The sequence below is a fragment of the Drosophila takahashii genome, chromosome 2L, assembly GCF_030179915.1.
Source record: "Drosophila takahashii strain IR98-3 E-12201 chromosome 2L, DtakHiC1v2, whole genome shotgun sequence".
NCBI classification, from domain to species: Eukaryota; Metazoa; Arthropoda; class Insecta; order Diptera; family Drosophilidae; genus Drosophila; species Drosophila takahashii.
The window spans coordinates 463,536-481,697 of NC_091678.1; the positions used below are offsets into that span (position 1 = coordinate 463,536).

Below are 18,162 nucleotides of genomic sequence, written 5' to 3' on the forward strand. Positions count from 1 at the left end.
CCTTCGTTCCCCGAATTTCCCCGATGTTTGGTGACCCCGATTCGGGCGTGAGTCACGCTAGCATCTCCCCTGTACGGGGTGCCACCATTTGCATATCTTTTGTAGTCCACCGAGTGACCTTGAGGACGCCGAGCCGAGCAATCAATCAAGCGTACAAAAAATGAAAAGAAGGGGAGCTCGGGAGAAGCATCTTGCAACTCTCGCCTCTGTGGAGACAACAAACGAATCGTATCTCACGGATAAAAGCGGCAGATACAGAAGCATTTGTCTCACCTTGTCAATCACTTTTCGTGGAAATTGTGAAAAGGGTGAAGGGGAAGGAAAATGTGGGGAGCGACCACCACCACTGAAAAATGTGGGTCAGGTCTTCAATACTTTTTCGCGTATTGGATTGGATGTCATATTTCCCGCTGCCCCCCGGCGCTGAAATATTTTCCGACTTTTCGGCCGATCTCTGATTTCCTATTTCCAATTTTCATTTTCGCATTTTCGTACCCTGCAATCGAGGTGATCAAGGGGATATGAGTATAAGATATATTACCTAGAAATCTAAAATTACCGAAAATTGGAATTAATTCATAAACACGTACTAAGATAAAATTGCTTTCCTAAAAAACTTTAAATTTTGGTTACCTAACTCATTATGACTAATGGCTTAAATCAATATTTGGGCAAAGTATCACGTTGTGCGATACAGAAGCATTCGTTCGGCCAAAGGGTATTGGAAGAGTCAGAACCCATATATCTGGTCTTCCTGCTGTCGATTGTTTTTGCTCCTCTATTTTTCGTGGCACATGCGCGCGTTCCGAGTTCCGAGTCCGGACAATTTGACGCTGTACTCACGTACCTCGTATGGCGGGGCATTAAAATTAAATAAATATATAAAAATTCCCCGCTGCGTTGGGTAGCAGCGGCAAACAAACCCAAATTTCAAATTCAAATTCAAATCGAGGCAAGGCGAGGCCCACTCAACTCACTCAGCTCGCCCAAATTGGCAATTTTAATTTGATTTTCTGACCGTTTCAGATGCTGATTAGGCTGTGATGTGATGTCCACGTAAGGCCCCCTCCCCCTGCCTGCTTTCCCACTGAAGGTTCTGCCAAACTATTCAGCAACTATTATCAATTCTGGTTTGCCGAAGGGGGTTTGTCGCTCGGAGCCCCCTTTTGTTGTTGTCGCCTCCGACTGGCTTGTTTATTTGAAAATTATTCCCCGCTTGACATCCCCTCCCAAAGAAAGGTTCCCACAGAGTGGGGCAAACGTTTTCCTCTTATCAAAACATGAACATTTCGCCGCGAACGCTTTTCCCAAAACAAAAACAAATCCTGCCAACGCAGAGAGAATGCTGTTCGAAAAGAGAGAGAGAGAGAGAGGGAAAGTTCCCCGAGAAAAACAGAGAAAATGCCACGGAAGTGTGTAACATGGCAAAAGCTCTTGTATAACATTTTCCGTATAGCATTCAGTGGGTCAAAGGGGGTTTCTCTGGCGGCGGGGCGGAGAATTCACCCGAATTTGCACAGCCAGGGGCGGTGGCTAAAAGTTGGGAAGGGCTAGTACCAGTTGGCCTAGTAAATAAGAAGAAATTCGAAGCCAAGATAATTACATATTTATGAACTAGATGTTTACTTCGGAAATGGAAGATTATAATTAAAGTCTTTTCAGTTTTGAGAGGGGTCTTAGTGAATTTCAAAAGTTAGAAATTTAAACTGATTTTAAAGTTTTACAAGCCAACCTTCAACAGCAGTCTACCAATTTATTCCTATACTTATACTTATTAAAATTATAAGAAATAATTTATGAAAAACAGATCCATCTTTGTGTAGAACATATTTTCGATAATTTTCTAGGGAGATATCACTTACATTTCATAAGTTGAACACAAAGGTCAGTAGGTCATGCCTCTAACCTTTTTTGGCCCCCTTTAAACTCACCCTACGCATACGCCTCTGCTTGCTGTTTCGTATAACAGATTCTCTTGGCATTTTTCGTTTATTTACAATTTTGACATTTTGCAAGCGCTCGAAAAACAGAGCAGTAGCTCACCTTCGCCAAGCGAGAGAGAGAGACGGAGGAGCTTCAGCTCTCTCGTTTTTTTTGCATTTCAGCCAGCATTGAAATTTCCACACAGCTTTTCCCAACAGACATTCGTCGTTCGGCGAGGCGTTCGGTCGTGTCAGCGGAAGATTTCGAGATTTCGAGAGTCCGATACTTTTCTCCGGAGGAACCCCTCTCCGGTTCCCCAGAATCCCCAGAATCCGCATCCGTATCTGCAGCAGCAGCCGTGTGTGTGCGTGTGTGTTCCTTCGTATCTGTGTGCTATGTGACTAAGCCGAACAGTTAAAAACTATAGCTAAAGCTAAAACCGAAACTGAAACAGAAAAACTAAAGGGCAAACCAGTGCAAAATCCCCAAAAACAAGTAAACTAAGGAGTTCATCTTCCCTTACCGGTGGGTGCAAAATCTGTAATTGAAATTTCGCCGCTTACGAAATTCAAATTGCACTCAACGAGAAGGTTTCATCTGAAAGTCAAAAACTTTGGCACAGGTAACTCAAAGAAAACCTATAGAATCTACGGATTTATCAGGAAGTTTCGGGGGCGGGGGAATACGATTCTCGATTTCAGCACCACACACAAAATTAAATCAAAATACAATCCCATTCAATTTATTTGTTCAACATCGTTTTTTTTTTCCTTTTTTTCACGGCTGCCTAATTGAAAATTGTGCCGAAAAATGCTGTTGCCCTCTCTCTCCCCTTCTTCCCCTCGCTTTGCTTGTTTATAAGCAAACTCGTCGATTTCTATTTGGGCTTCACCAAAAATTATTCGTAGTGCCTCGTTCCCATTCTCGTTCCTTTTCAAGTTCAAATATTTCGCTTTTGATTTGGTTTTGGATTTGCTTTTGGAAAACTTGAAAGATCTATCTGTCGATAGCTAAAGCTAAAGCCAAAGCCAAAGCTAAAGTGTAGTGATCTGTGGCGGGGACGTGGGGTGTTTGTCAATGATTTCGCGTCGCCGGTTGTACTTGAACTCGTAACTCGTAGCGCGTGGCGTGGCGCGTATCTGGAAATCTTTGAGATACAGTTGCTGGCTGGTGGAAATCCGAGAACCGAGAGCCGGGCTAATAACGCTTCACTGGGTCGCGCGTGAATCACGCGAAGCAATAGCTTGTGATTGAAGAGGTCTCAGCGATAAGTATCAGGAGTTCCCTGATCTTCAGCAATTGCTCGTCTGATTGCTGAAATATAAATATAAGAAGAGAGTTTAAGAACCGAAAAATTGATTATTACTTAAGGGAAAATAGTATATGAATTAGAGAACCAAAGTTAGTAATGTATTTTTGAACATGCTAAACATAATACTTCTGTAATCCTGCTGTTATATATTTGAATTTTATGGCACGTCTGATTCTTTATTTGCTGAAATGAACTTCATAACTCCGTCGGCGTTTTTCATCTCTGCGATTCCCACTAATGATTAAATATTAGAAACAAACTCATGTTTATATCAGTTACATTTTGCATATCTAAAATTAATAGCCCAATATAAACTATCCTAATAAGTTTGAATTGATTTTGTAATCAAGGAATTCAATTGCAAAAGTCCAATTCGATATCAATTAGCAAACAGTCAATTACAGTGGGAACCGAGCAATCAATTGAAAAGGGAATCGAAGTTTGTAATCAGGTTACGGCCAATCTGGGCGAGATGGAATCGAAGCGGGAGAACTGCAAAAAGCTAATGAGCAGAGCATCAGATATCACATCAGCTCGTGCTGCCAATTAGCGAAACGCTTTAAGCTGTCAATGCTTTCCCCGCTTTTCCGCTTTCCATTTTGCAGCATCGCATCCCATCCACTTGTGTGTTTAGTTGGGTCCTGTTTCAGTTGCCACTCGAAACACTCGAGGCATTTATCAAGTTGAGGCACCAGCTGCACCACTGATATGCAATTATCCCACTTGATTGCTGCACCACGCCCTGTCATCTTCATCTGCCCACCATCCATTTCAAAGGCCGCCAGTTTCAATCATTCAAACACAATTAAGGCATTAAAGGACACGAGCGCCAGAAAGGACAATTAGCCTGCGTGTGGGTGTGCGAGTGTGTTTGTGCCTGGCTCATTATGCTGACACGGCCATCCTGCTCCAGTTCGCCAGTTCCTATCTCTATCTCCACTCTCCACTCTCCTTTCTCTCACCCGTTTTACCACTTGAGGCTGCTCATTAATTATTTAGCAGCCGCCAACGCGCGACTACAAAACTGAATAAAAGTCGCGCATACGCAGCGTGGCCACGCTGAAAATTAAACAACTATCGTGGCCAGTAGCACACTGGGGAAAAGTTACGGGTTACTCATACGCACCGTGGACCCAATTTGGAATTTAATCCCTAGATATTTGTAAAGTATTAATTGATTTTATACGTATTGATCCCAATTATATTAGAAAAATTTCAAGTTAAAGAAAGTTTTCATAAGTAGATTATTTATTATTTCCATTTTAACTGGTCCCAAGTTGGAACTTACTTATAATACAAATATTATTTTTTCAAAAATACATTTTAAAATATGTCATTTATAGTCATTGGTAGTTCTTGGGAGGATTGATAGCAATTGATTTATTGCAAGTTTCTATTGCACTTCCGACTAGATCTTTATGGGTCTTGAAAATAACCAGTTTGTTTATTTTATGCCCATTTTGATAAAAGGGCTGGTGGCTTTTAATGTATTATGCTACAACTAATTAACATTATTGCCTGGCGACTTTCTCGCTGTGTGCTCCCCATTCGGTTGCTCTGGGTGACACACCAACGCACAACGATCTATCATTATAATGAAGCGTCAAATCTAATACGTCCGACTATCCGAGCGACATGGATGGGAACGGTTAGTGGCGGTGGGGATGGTGTTGGTAGGGGGAGTTTCTGCCCCTGATAACGTTGACAAACTAGATAAAAGCGCGATAAAAGCGAAAAAGAGAGAGGAAAAGGCGAAAAAATGTGCGCAGAGACAAAAACAGAAATGTTATAAATAAAACAAAAGACGAAGCAGCGATGTTACTCTGAAATTAAGTATGAATTTTGTATGGGATGCGATATATAAGCCTTGATAAAGGGGAGCTAAAGATGATGTGATACGCAAATGGTGGGGGATTCTATGAATATGAATGAGATGCCTGCAGATTGTTTGTTGACGTTGCTGTTGTTAATGAGCGATAAACTGAACCGAATTGCCATTTATTGCGTTTATGCGAGCGGAAGAATCGCGGTATGCTGATTAAATGGATTTTTTCAAGAGTGCCTGGTTTTTCCGACTTTTTAATGAAGCTTACAAAATATGAACATGCTTTTTATTTGATTTAGAATGATGGTATACAAAAATAATATAGTTAAAAATTAAAACCTACCTTTTTTTAAGTAGGTACCATAAAAAGTATTCCTTAATTCGCATTTCTGCTCGTGTAAACAAGGCCCAAGTAAATTTGTGCGTGTTTAAGTGTTTTCTCTGTGTTTGTATATATCTGAGTTTGTTTGCGGTGACACTGAAACGCGGTTTTAATTAATAATTATCATTTTCTGTCACAAATTCATTTTGTTTGCGGTGGCTTTATGTAAAATCCCACTCCTCGCTGCCGAAACCCCTCCTGGCTCGATTATGCATGACCACAGTTGGCGTGGAGAGCTGTCAAAATTCGACAGATCAACCTTGCCGCAATCAAAACGAATGGACTGACATTATACGGAGATATAGGATATAGATAGACTCACGGGGGGAAGGGGCCGTGAGTAAGTATCTGCGTAATCGAAGTGCCTGGCAAACAAATTAACACACGAATGCACATAACTTAAGCAATTAATTTGTTTATTTTGGTTATCCGACGTGCAGTTAGTCGAGCAATTACCTGTAATCGGAATCCGCGGCAGTGGCAGTCGATTTATGGTGGTGCAGGTGGTTCTGATGGTATGGTAATATTTATATGAAAATCTATCCATCACGATAATAACCGATAATGATAATGATTGAACTAACCAATTTAGTATGCTGATAGCAGGCCAGATAACAACTAATACTAAGAATTCAATAGTAATACAATATCTTTCATCTAATCCTTACTCAAAGGTCAACCAATCCAATCCTCCCATTTTCAAGGCCCCAAAAGTATGCTTTGGGTTCTGAACTCCCCCATTTGCCCTTTCCTTGCCAGAAAAGCGTCCACATAGCCCAGGTTGATTTTACACTTCAGCGGAGGCCAATCAAACATTGAACTCATCGCCAGGCGTTATAAATAGAAAATTTAGACAAACAACTGCCACGGGCGGTCGTATAGGGGTGCCCAAAAGTGGGTTGAGAAAAGAGGATTACCTCGCGTGCAATTGAAAACAATTGTTTTGTCAATATTTTCACAATTTGCCTATCGGCGGGCATTATCCGTTCGGCGGCGAGGGGTCACTAACTTCAGAGCAAAAAGGGAACAAAAATTAAATGAATGACGAAATATTCGAATTATAAATTGATCCCGCTCGGTTGGTTTTTCGTCAGTTTTCCCGCCCTTCCCCAACAAAAAAAGCCCCGAAACAAAGTGTAACAAAAGTTTTCCAATTGGAGGCGCCCCCATGCACACCCACAGTTAATGGGGGTGAATTTTTCGGGGGGTTTTCAAGGATCCCGAGAAAAACTCAACTTTTCGTTGATGGAGGTTTCGAACAAGAACAACCAGAAACAACTCGGAACTCGAATTTACGGCCGGGAGCTGTTGTTTTGGGGTGTCATTGAACTTAATTTTGTTTTTCTTTTGCTTAGTCACCCCAGCCCCCCTCCCGCTCGATTTCCATTTCTTACTACGCCCCTGTCCAACGCTTTATATTTTTATTTATTTGTGTACTTTATGCTACCGATATGAGCGACGGCTGAGCGCCCAAGGGCCGGCAAGTTGTTGACTTCCACCTACCCAACCCTCATCGCCTCTCCGAATGATGAATTTTCTTTTTGAAAGAAAAAAACAGTAGGGAAAACATGGCTGGGAAAATAAAAGAAAACTCGGCTTGGGGGCCAAGCAAATCGAAAGGAAATCAAAGCCGCAACGCTCCAAAAATCAATTTCATTCATTGATAGGGTATTCTTTCCTTTTAGGGAATAATACAAATTAAATTTGAATATTAAAAAATCGCCGAGAAAAGGGGGAAATGGGTGAGCGCAAAGAATAAGTAGGAAAAGGTAAATCATCTGACCTAAGGGCCATACTCAGTTAATATTTGATGTTCAGCTTTTTTGTGTTCCCTTGTTGTTTTTCAGACGGGTTTTCAAGTTTAGGTATGAGATGGGAGGACTTTTTTGGAATTTACATAAACAATTTACTAAAACAATAATAGGAATTACTTTTGCCTTAAAAATGTTGTACTTAAGCCTACTTAGCCTAACTATAAAATTAAACTAAATAATTTACTTAATTCATATCAACCTTATACCTTTTTTTTGCATTAACCGTACTTACCCAACTATAAATCCTGAGAAGAGAGAAGATTTCAGGGTTGCCTTTCGATTTATAATACTTGAACCTTTTAGGTTAAGGATGCTCACAGTGGCTGTCAAACTGAGTTATCGTGTATGTGTGTGTACTGGTGGCTTTTCAATTTTTAATGGCTGCCAAATGCGAACAGAAACCATTTTGGCATACAAGCAAATATAATTTGCGCTGCCTAAAAGCACTAACAATCAAACACTCGACGACAGGAGCGGCAGAAACAATGGAAACAACAGCAACGACAAGCTAAAGCAATTAGTTTAATGTGATTCTCCTCTGGCCTTCGCAGCAGCAGCGTCTTGGCCCAAAGAGATGAAGCCTCGGCAAAGTTTTATGTACCACAAATGAAATTATAGTCGGTACACACACATACACAATACAGAGTGCCACAGGCTGTCGCTGCAATTTCCGCGCGGGAAAATGTGGGCGAGGGAAAGTGGAAACTGTCGCTCCGAAAAGCATGCTACAAAAAATGTTGCCGCCTACCTCCTCTTTTTTTCTTTTTGCCCCCAGAATTCTTATCTTTCGACTCTCACCTGCTTCAGTTTTAAACATTTTAACTTTCTCCTGCCCTGCCGCTCGGCTTTTCCTCCGCTTTTCCTTCGCTTTCCCCCCCATTTCCCCAAATAGCTGGCGCCTTGATTTGATTATCGTGTTTGTGTGAGTGTGGAGTGCGTTGCTGGGGAAGATTGCCGTTTGACAAGCAACTTCCGTACTTTCCCGGAAATGGCAGCGAAGAAGAAGAGCGAGGGAGAGCCCGTGTCACTGGGGGGCATCCCATTCATTCGGAAAAGTTGTCCACCAACTAAATGGACACTTAGGTGCAGGTACTTAAAAGCCAGTCCCTGTCGAACAATAGAAAATAAATACACAGGGAGGCAGTCGGAATTACGGGGTAATTTAATAATACCGATTCATCGAAAAGACCTTTTAGAAAATAAATCATTTTCAATAATGGCCACACGACAATAAAACATATAGGTATATAAATTCAGCTTCGTTCTCTAGACTGTCATGACTTTTTAAAATAATTCCATAAATAGTTTTATTCAAACTTACTTCATACTTAAAGTACTATATAGATTAAAGTTTTAAAAGCTATACTAACTTTTCGCGGTGTGGAAAGTACAACTAGGAAATCCATAAATTCGACTCAGATCAACTGGAAGACTGCAATAAACAAGCCAATAACAAGTACGCTCGCTCACATATATCAACATTTAACCTTTGGATGCCAGCTGGCAAAGGAAAACATATTTTGACTGGCGTTTTGATTTATGCCGCTTTCCCTGGCCGTTAAAACTGGGCCAAGGGGCCAAGGGGGTGGGGAAAATCCGAGGGGCAGGCTGGGAGCAAAGCGTTTTGTTCTGTTTCCGTCGCATACATGATTCATGGGCTCGCCCGCTTTCTATATCTCTCTCTTTTTGTTAGAACGAGGGAAAGCGTTGAAGAAAAGTCACTTGAAATCTGTGTGTTGCCGCTGTGATTTCCGTTGCGTATCCCCAAGATTGGTCCCCAAACTCCCAGCCACCCGAAACCACCCACCTTTTCCACCTACTCTGGGGTACATCTGCAAATTGCCTGCAATAAATTTTTTGCCCGTTTGCCATAAAACACTTAAAACGATTTGCAAAGTAAAAAAAAAGAAGGAAAGCAAAAGAAAAGCTATGAAGCGAGCAAAGCATGGAAATGAGGAAAATCGAGCAGGCATCTCCCGCATTTTTCATTCCACTTACGATAACCATTATCGATATATCGACTCGAAATCCATTTGCCGCACACACTCAGAAACTCACTCGAAAACAGTCGGAAAACAAACAGAATGAAAATGCTTAATTACTTCCCCTTTGGCAGCCTGCAAATTTATGATGTACAAACTCAATTTCAAACAGAAAATGGCTGGGAAAACGGCAATATAAATTCACAAATTCAATTCTATTTGCGAAAGCAACGAATACAAACAAATGACTTCCTTTATGCGCGAAAAACTTTCGACATAAGTACATGTATGGGGATGTGTGCCAAAGTTGGGACCAAGGCACTGGGAAAAACAGATGATATTATGTCCACAACATTGCTAAAAATAATAACATGTATATATTTAAATGCTATTTTGTTGTGCCTATTAATACCTATAGAAATGTAGAAGAAAATTTTAAAATCGGGCAATCCATTAAAATGTTATGAGCAAAAATGAAATGGCCGCTATATGGAGCCACTAGCTTTTACGGCTGCATATCTCTATCTCCCTTGCACTTCCTTTAGCTGAGTAACGGGTATATGATTTGTATTCTATACTCATTAAAAAATTCTCCGCTGTTTCTTTTTCAGTGTACATAAATGTGTGTTGTTTTAGGTAACTGAATGGCTGTGGTTGCCTTTGGACTGTGGCTAAAAGTTTTGCCTGCATTTTCATTGGGTGCTTCTGTTTCTGCTTCCATTTCCATTTCTATTTCGGTTACTGCTACTGCTTCTGATTCTGTTTCAGTTTCTGTTTCAGTTTTAGTTTCGGGTTTGCCCGACGGTCTTGACTGAAATTGGTTATGACAAGGCCAAAAGAAATTACGAAAGTATTAGCCCGTTAGTCACGTGCGTTTTTCCCTCTACGAATTCCACTTCTGGCCAAGCTGTCATCTCAGTCTGTCTAAGTGGATTATGCCAAAATCAAGGAACCACTCAGTTCAGTTCAGTTCAAGCGAGTTGGGTTGCAAAAAGCAGCACCACCGGATGTCTATTTAAAGCTACTCGATAATGCTCAGGTCAAGAGTTCTCCGGCGGCTAATTGAAAATTGAAAATGTTTGTGCGCCAAATTAGCGGACCGAAAAACGGTTTCCCTGCATAAATGAAGTGCAGTCGAACACAAAAACCAGAAGCCGAACAAAAAGCCAAAGGGGAAGGAAACTACAAGGGAATTCCGCAATACAATGGCCGGCGACAGCAGCCCAAAAATAGGCAAACAAAGCCGTGGAAACCTGAATGAGCTGTGCCCCGAATGAATGAATGAATGGAGCTCCGTAGCTGAATGGCAGTGCCCATCATGGGGGCTCCGATCCTGACCCTTTGGGGTCGCCCCCTCGTAATCGGGTTGACCCGCCAATGGTGGCGAAACAAAAGCGACAGACTTTCGGCAAAACGTTAATCAAGCTGTATCCATGTATATCTGTAGTTTGGCACGACTCATTTGGAAATAGAAACTACGGGGAGCAACCCTTTCATAAAACGAAATTGAGTTGTCGAAATCAAGCAGCTTTTCTTTTTGGAATTTACTTTAAGTTTTAATAGTGATTTATATTAAAGAGATATATATTAAGTACTTGATGACTAAACAAATATTCTATGCCTTTTACATATTTACTTCCTTTTTCTGAAGAATTCGCGTCCTTATTTTCTACTTTATAAAATAAAAGATATTTTGCTCTGAAGAATTCCCGTTTTCTTTAGTATGAAATAATATTACCAATTAAATTCCAAAGCAGAGGCAATAAGATCCATTCTAGCTAACCAAAATAAGCTGAAAGCTTGCTGATTTCAAACTGACCAACTAACCAGCTTCCCCTCTGCAATTTCAGGAAACCGCGTGCTTCGCAAGGCCGCACTTTTAATCAAGCCCTCAGAATGCAGTCAAAAAAGGTCGGGCGCTGGGCAAAAACAACGGCGCTCTAATTGTGGCCCGGACCACGTCCAGGACTCGGACAAGGACCAGAGGACCATGGCGTCATTTGTATGCAGCCAGGAAAACTCTGCGACAACTACAGCAACGGAAACGCCGAGCAGCGGCTAAGCGGAAACAACTGTAAGCCGCAGCGATTCCAAAAAAGCAGCCAGAAAATAACCAGAACGCGGCCATCCGTGGGTCAGTGAAAGCCAAACAACAGCCGAGAGACCCGTAAACGAGATTTCGAATCCGAAAAGTCAGTCAGGATGATGAGCGCCGGAGGAACGTACATCTCCACCGCCAGCGTGGAGGTTCCACAGGCTCTGCAGGATGGCGAGAAGTTCATTCGATGGGACGATGTAAGTAGTAAAATTTGTATATTTACGGATCTTGCGTAGGACTTCCTATTGCAATTTATATATACTTCCTATTTTAGTTTATATGAAGGGCATTACATCATGAAGAAATACTCACTTTATAAGATTACGCACATTTTCTACGAAACATGATAACATAGATGTGGTCATCACTTTAATTTTGATAGTCCAGGTAGCTGGGTTATCTGTCGTCATGCACGATAGACCTTTAGTATTTAAGAGTAATGATTAAGACACAACCTGGATTGTCTGAGTACAGAATGTTCGTTTATTAGGTGATTATATACAGTTTTCGGTTATTGCCTATTTCTATTCCTGATTCTTTTCGATCCAATCCGTGAACGCAGCCACGTCTGTGTAGACCGAAGGATTGGTGGTCGTCATGCAGGGTGTGTATCCCCAGGAGACGATGCCAATCAGGAAGGTGATTATATCAGACTTCATGACCAATGGACCGCCACTGTCTCCGTTGCAAGCTCCATCGGCTTTGTTGGCGGTATAGGAGCACACATTGGTGGTCGCCAGCGGTGCGTTGGAGGGCAATGCCTCCTTGCATGCCTCGTAGTCAATGATTTTGGTTTCCAGTTTCTGAAGATTGGTGGCGAGCGATCCAGTGTTGTCGCGTCCGAGTCCGTAGAGGAATCCAGTGCCGGTGCCCGTGAATGTTTTGGAGGGCAGAGACACCACACCCACCGGATTGCTGCCATCCCGGGCGACGGCAGTCAGATCGAAGGGTTCGCTGAGCAGGATCAGACCAATGTCATTGGGTCCCACGCCGCCGCTGTAATCCTCGTGGACACGGTACTGGGCATTGGTGAACGACCTGGTCTGGACACCCTCCTGGTCGAGGCGACCGTGGATACCAGCAACGACCCGTCCTTGGCTGTTGGTCAGACAATGGGCGGCGGTCAGCACGGTGTGATCATTGATCAAACTGCCGCCACAGAAGTGCGATCCGCTGGTGGTCTGCAAGGATACGATGTAGGGCGCCTCTCCCCTCTCCGCCTCCTGGCCGTTGATGACGCGACCCTCGGGGAATCCCGGCTGGGGTATCAGGTTGGCCGAGGCCACCGAAGCCACCACAGCCAGTGCGAATAGGACCACGAATTGTCTCATTTTGGAGCTCTCTGTTGAGTTTGTGCCACTGCCAATTCGGTCAGCGCCTTTTATAGGTCCCCCATCCAATCTGCAATCTGCAATCTCTGAACCCCAAGCACTCGAAGATCGCTGGCTATCGTTATCACCGGAGCGATTTATGATCCTGACTAGCGTGTATTCTTGGCCCCGATATGATTTCGCTTTGTCCTGTGGAGTGGCGCCTTTGACTGATTAACCCGCTAATCTTGCAGCGCCTGCAAGCACTTGAGGCTCGCAGAAAGAAAAGGCTTCCCTGCAGTCGACTTGTCTGGCTCTTGGCCCCGATTCTGGATGGCACTTCACACAGGTCCAATATAGGCACTTTGTCCCATAGCGCTTAGTGTTTATCTCGAGTTCGCACTACGTTGGTCATAAAACATTATTAAATCGCATAGATAGTTAATGTCTTTGGAAAACTACACCGATTAGATTGGTTAGGTGTGAATGAACCAGAACTCCATTAAGATTGCCATCCCTGATAAGTTATTTAGAGCGCAAATAAAACAATCAAAATCGTAATGGAAAAATTATATTGATAACTATTAAATAATATATAATATCTATGAATACTTCAAAAACTTAAACGGTCCAACGGTTTTTATTATTTGTATAATTGCTCTAATAAGTTTGGAGCAGTCTGAAAAGATTTTACACATAGGGCAAATAATGTTTACAGAACTTAAGCCCTAACTCACCAGAACTTAAAGTAGAATTTAGACATTTTCGGTAGATCTTAAGTACCATTGCTACTTGTGAATTTTAAAATACTATTTTTAAGCAAGTGTCATTCTGGTTTAGGTGTTGCTTTCCAACATTTTTCAAGCAACATGTTGAGACTTAAGAGAAGAGCTTCGTAGAGCTTTTCCAATCTACCTTATCAACTCGAGTCAGCAATTTTCTAATCTCACCGATAAGGAGCTCTAACATCTTGTCTGCGATTGGTCGAGTGCATGACTGTCGAGACTGGAAACTCTATCAATGGCACACGCCTCCAAAAGTCTGGGCTTTTCCAGAGCTTATTATAGAGGCCATAAATTAGGAGACAAACTGCGGTCTGGACGGTCCTTAATCCAGCTCCGATTACCGATCGATTCCGGGCTAATCAGACGCCATAAATTGTAAACGCAACCTTGGTGGAGAAGACAAACAAAGGCTGGACTTTCATTACTTGCAGTTATTTCACAATCGATCGTAGGCTAATTGAATTTTGGATTATCATGTGACTTTAAAGAGGTGGATACTTTGGCAAGGTTCTTTATAGATTTTGCAATATTAGTTGTGACTTTTTATAAAACCTGGTCATCTAAATTGCTTTGTCATCATGGTTAGGTTAAATTGGGATTTCTGTATTTATGACTTTTATTTATACTCTTGTCTTTGAAAGCCATCCCATAATAAATGGAGATTGGAAAAAAATAATAACCTAATTTCGCATTAAAAAGCAATGATATTTTATGCTTATCTGTAAATCCAAATACTTTTTAATCCATTTTTTATATTACCAGCACTGGATTAAGTAATTTTTAATGAAGGAGCAAAATTGATACATTTTGCGCATTTATATACCAGAAGCAACGTGTTTTTTTTGTATATACCTTTGGTAATGTTTTTGTTAAAACTTTTTTTTTTTGCTGTTTGTTACTTTTTTGCTTTCTTTCTTCTTTTGGATATGATTTTTTTTTTCTTTTATTTGCTCCTTATGAACATTTTCCATTACCATGTTTTTCCATTAACCATCTATTAATATTATTTTCAACATAACCCCTTTATAACCATCCATTTCTGAAAAAAGTAGACATTGAACTTTAGTTGGATGCATTTATTCAACAATCGATCATTGCTCTGATCCAAAGTGATTCTGATCCTTGGCATAATCTGACTACAGAGTTTTCTCTTCGAAACAGAAGACCTTTTCAGTAGATTTAGTAGAGCTTGTAGTAGGCGCTCTGAATGTTGTTGAGCCAGTCGATGTAGGCGGAGACCCTGGTGTAGACGGAGGGCAATTGGGCCAGGCCGCAGGGAATGTAGCCCCAGGACACGACGCCAACCAGCTCGGAGGGGGCATTCGGCTTCTCGATGACCAGAGGGCCGCCGGAGTCGCCGTTGCAGGCGGAGATGCTCTGCTGGTGCGAGGAGGTGCACACGTTGGACTCTGCCAGAGGAGCGGTGTCAGGAAGAGCTGCCTGGCATTCCGCGAAGCTCACAAGATCGGTGGTCACAGTCTGCAGGTTCTTGGCGGCGGTGAAGACGTAGGACTTGGGCTGTCCCCAGCCGTACAGATGGGACTCTCCCTCGTGGATCTCCTCGCGACTGGGCAGGGCGGCGGGCTGCACCCACTCGTTGAAGGTGAGGGGCTCGCTCAAGTGCAGGATGGCAATGTCGTAGGGTCCGACGCCGCCGGAGTACTTCTCGTGGACCTTTCCGAAGTCAACAACGCGCTGCTGGGTCAGCTCATCCACCTCGGAACGGGTGTGGAGTCCAGCGATGACACTCATGCCTACGGGATTGGAAATGCAATGGGCGGCGGTGACGATCCAGTCCTTGGCGATGATGGTGCCTCCGCAGATGTGCGAGTGCTTGGTGGCGCTGGTGGCGAGGGAAACGATGTAGGGAGCGGAATGGGGATCCGCCTCCGTGCCGTTGATCACGAAGCCGGTGGCGAAGCTGGGCACAATCTGGGCCAGCTTGTCGGAGAGCTTGGCTCCTTGGGCGGCGGCCACGAGGGCAACGATCAGAGTCACAGCGATCAACTTCATTCTGCAGATTTTTCTTGGAGAATGTCTACTTTTAGCCACGCCAAAAGCGCCTTTTATACTTGTCCACTATTAGATTAGACTGGAGATTAGCAGATAGATTTATGAATCGCATTCGATGCGATTAGTTAATTTCGTCTGAATTAGATTAGAGTTGGCCGATAGGACTACGTTTCGTAGTTCCGCACTAACTACGCCCTTGAGCGGGGGAAAAGCCCTGGAAAGCGTGTGCGTAATGTGTGCTAACTGAGGTGTTGAAACGGCAAGGTCGCTTAGTCTCAAAGGATGCTAAAAATACTGGACCCTCCCTGCTGGGCAGTGGACAGCGGACAAAGCCAATTAAAAGTGGATTCCGTACCCCTGAAGTGACCGCACGTTTGCGTAAACATTTTCAGGACACAACGTCCGCGCGACGGGGCATGTGGCATGTGGCCCTAATGCCGCTTGGAGGGGCAGCTCGGCCAGCCAGCAATTATGTGCACGGATGTGCATGCGAGGATGCACTCCATCCTTCATCCTGCACCCTCTTCGCCCTGCGAAAGGGTAATTGCATGTTTTATATGCCACAGCACCCGGCGCGGATAATGTGGATCCATGGAGCCATGGGAATAAGCCGGGATGGGCTTAAATTAAATTTCAATTTAACATTAAACGGTGTGTTTACGGTGGGATATTCTGTTAAAGGAATACCAGTAACTAAACGTCGGATTTTTTTTAATACGGATTCTAGTTACATTTTATAGATTATGATTTAGGTCCACTTTGGAAAATAAACTGGTTTACTTTATTCTTTTTCTCTTTTAAATACCTGAAAAGTATAAATAATTATTTTATTATAATTAAATATATTTTTTTAAACTATATAAAATTTTAACTATTTTCTTTAATTCTTTAAAATGCTGTTGCTAACATTTTAATCTTCTGTTGCACTGTTGATAATAATCATCTACTTCCTGGCTCAAAAGAACAGTTCCTTTATTCTTATACCTAAAAGTCCATGTTTAAGGCCTTTAATTAATTCTCAGCATACGAAAAAGTATACCTGTGCCATAATAATCGGTTGATCGAACTAGTTCCTTGTTTTATCACCATTCAAGTGGGACTTTCTCTCTTCTCCTGATTACCAAAAGCTCTTAGTCTTGGACTATAAAAGCCCCCTTGCTTCTCGGATTCCAGTTTAGACGTTTCGTATTTCTCAGCCGTATCAGTAATCAGCAATCAGCAATCAGCAATCAGCGATGTTCTCGCCGCTTTTCCTGCTGCCCCTTTTGGCTTTGGCCGGAGCGGCCAACATACCGCACATTCAGCACCTGTCGTTGAGGAACCTAAACCAGCAGGTGCCCGTGGAGATCCAGCCGCTGATCATCGATGGCTACGATGTCCAGGGAGTGGACAATGTGCCCTACCTGGCCTCCCTGTCCCTGACCAGGGCCACCTACACCCACGTGTGTGGGGCTTCCATCATCGGAAAGAGGTGGCTAGTAACGGCTGCCCATTGTGTGTTGGAACTGATCAACTTCAATGGCGACGCGGTGGGAACTCCTGTCTATGCGGGGATCGTCAACCGATCGAATGTGACGGCCGCCCAAGTGCGCTACGTGGACTTTGCCTCCACCCATCGCTCCTTCAATGGCAACGCCGGAAGTGACAATATCGCCCTGCTCCACGTCTCCGAGAGCTTCGAGTACAACGCGCGGGTTCAGCAGATTGCCCTGCCCGACATCAATGATGATTACAGCAACAAGACGGCGGCTGCCTATGGATGGGGACTCACGGATGCGGATGGCGATGAGTACTCCAAGGAGCTGCAGTACGCCTTTGCTCCGCTGCTCAACAGCACCGCCTGCAAGGAGCTGCTCCCCTCGGATGCTCCCCTCACCTCGCAGCAGGTGTGCTCCCAGGTGAAAACCTGCTACGGCGACGGCGGCACTCCCCTGATCTACTGGCCCATCACGGGACCCGCGGAACTGGTGGGTCTGGGATCCTGGAGCTACATGCCCTGCGGCTATGCCAAGAGGCCCACGGTCTACACCTCGGTTCCACCCTACGTGGGATGGATCTACCAGGTCATAGCCGCCTATTACCAGCTGAACTGAGACACCTCAGGGTTGATCTTTGCGTAATACTCCAAATAGTACTGCATTAAAGTGTAAACACCGCAAGTTTCCGACTATCTAATCACGGAACTTGTTAACGCCAATCGAAAACCGTGTTTTATTGCCCGATAAGTGGACGGCTGATTGCCCGAAATCGAACTACTATTTACGATCGCCGATCAGCCAGTGATATACGATAGAGTCTGTGTAAGTGCTGAGTAAGTGCAGCAGGCATTCCGGTCAGGTGTTGGCGAGGGTAGAGGTCACATGTTGGGGATTTCCCGAAAATAAAATGTATATAACATGTTATACAAAATGTTAGCAAATATTAGAATAGGAAATTGGGGTACTGGAGTCTTTAAAATTGTATTCTTTTTGCAATCTTGTAGCCACTTATAGATTGTGGTTTTGGATTTCATAATAATGGGATTATACCAACTGATTGTGTGCTGAGTGGTAAGTTTCTTGGAATTTTTAGGAGTCGTTCAAATTTAATTAATTTCAACAACGCTTGCCAAATCTTATTTTATGTCTAGCACCCAACGCACAAGTGCAGAGTCGTTAAATGAATCGCTGCGCTTTAATTTTTATAGTTGAAAACTTGTCTAGAAATACAATGAAATCT

General features: G+C 43.1%; 4 protein-coding genes across 8 annotated transcripts in view; 2 read left to right on the top strand and 2 right to left on the bottom strand.

The window, feature by feature from the left end:
- Positions 1 to 18,162, top strand: part of Plc21C (Phospholipase C at 21C) — a 48,115-nt gene that overhangs the window by 2,920 nt on the left and 27,033 nt on the right. For 4 of the 5 annotated variants that reach the window (XM_070211541.1, XM_017148107.3, XM_070211543.1 and 1 more), the window contains exon 2: positions 11,089 to 11,533. In XM_070211541.1, coding sequence (XP_070067642.1) covers positions 11,441 to 11,533 — 93 coding nt within the window. In that variant the 5' untranslated portion in view covers positions 11,089 to 11,440. Of the gene's footprint in view, positions 1 to 2,141; positions 2,546 to 11,088; positions 11,534 to 18,162 lie in introns of those variants that run through there. The other variant, XM_070211542.1, reaches the window with a different exon arrangement.
- Positions 11,797 to 12,969, bottom strand: LOC108061926 (lectizyme). Its single transcript, XM_017148365.3, has one exon. It carries the CDS (start codon positions 12,665 to 12,667, stop codon positions 11,861 to 11,863), a length of 807 nt encoding a protein of 268 aa, XP_017003854.2. The 5' UTR covers positions 12,668 to 12,969; the 3' UTR covers positions 11,797 to 11,860.
- On the bottom strand, positions 14,493 to 15,488 carry LOC108061920 (lectizyme). The gene has a single exon (XM_017148352.3). The coding sequence runs from the start codon at positions 15,442 to 15,444 to the stop codon at positions 14,611 to 14,613; it is 834 nt and encodes a 277-aa protein (XP_017003841.1). The 5' UTR covers positions 15,445 to 15,488; the 3' UTR covers positions 14,493 to 14,610.
- LOC108061915 (trypsin) lies at positions 16,642 to 17,648 on the top strand. The gene has a single exon (XM_017148336.3). The coding sequence runs from the start codon at positions 16,680 to 16,682 to the stop codon at positions 17,535 to 17,537; it is 858 nt and encodes a 285-aa protein (XP_017003825.2). The 5' UTR covers positions 16,642 to 16,679; the 3' UTR covers positions 17,538 to 17,648.

Coding starts and splice junctions, on each gene's coding strand:
- LOC108061920 (XM_017148352.3), bottom strand. CDS start 15,444: ATGAAGTTGATCGCTGTGACTCTGATCGTTGCCCTCGTGGCCGCCGCC.
- LOC108061915 (XM_017148336.3), top strand. CDS start 16,680: ATGTTCTCGCCGCTTTTCCTGCTGCCCCTTTTGGCTTTGGCCGGAGCG.
- LOC108061926 (XM_017148365.3), bottom strand. CDS start 12,667: ATGAGACAATTCGTGGTCCTATTCGCACTGGCTGTGGTGGCTTCGGTG.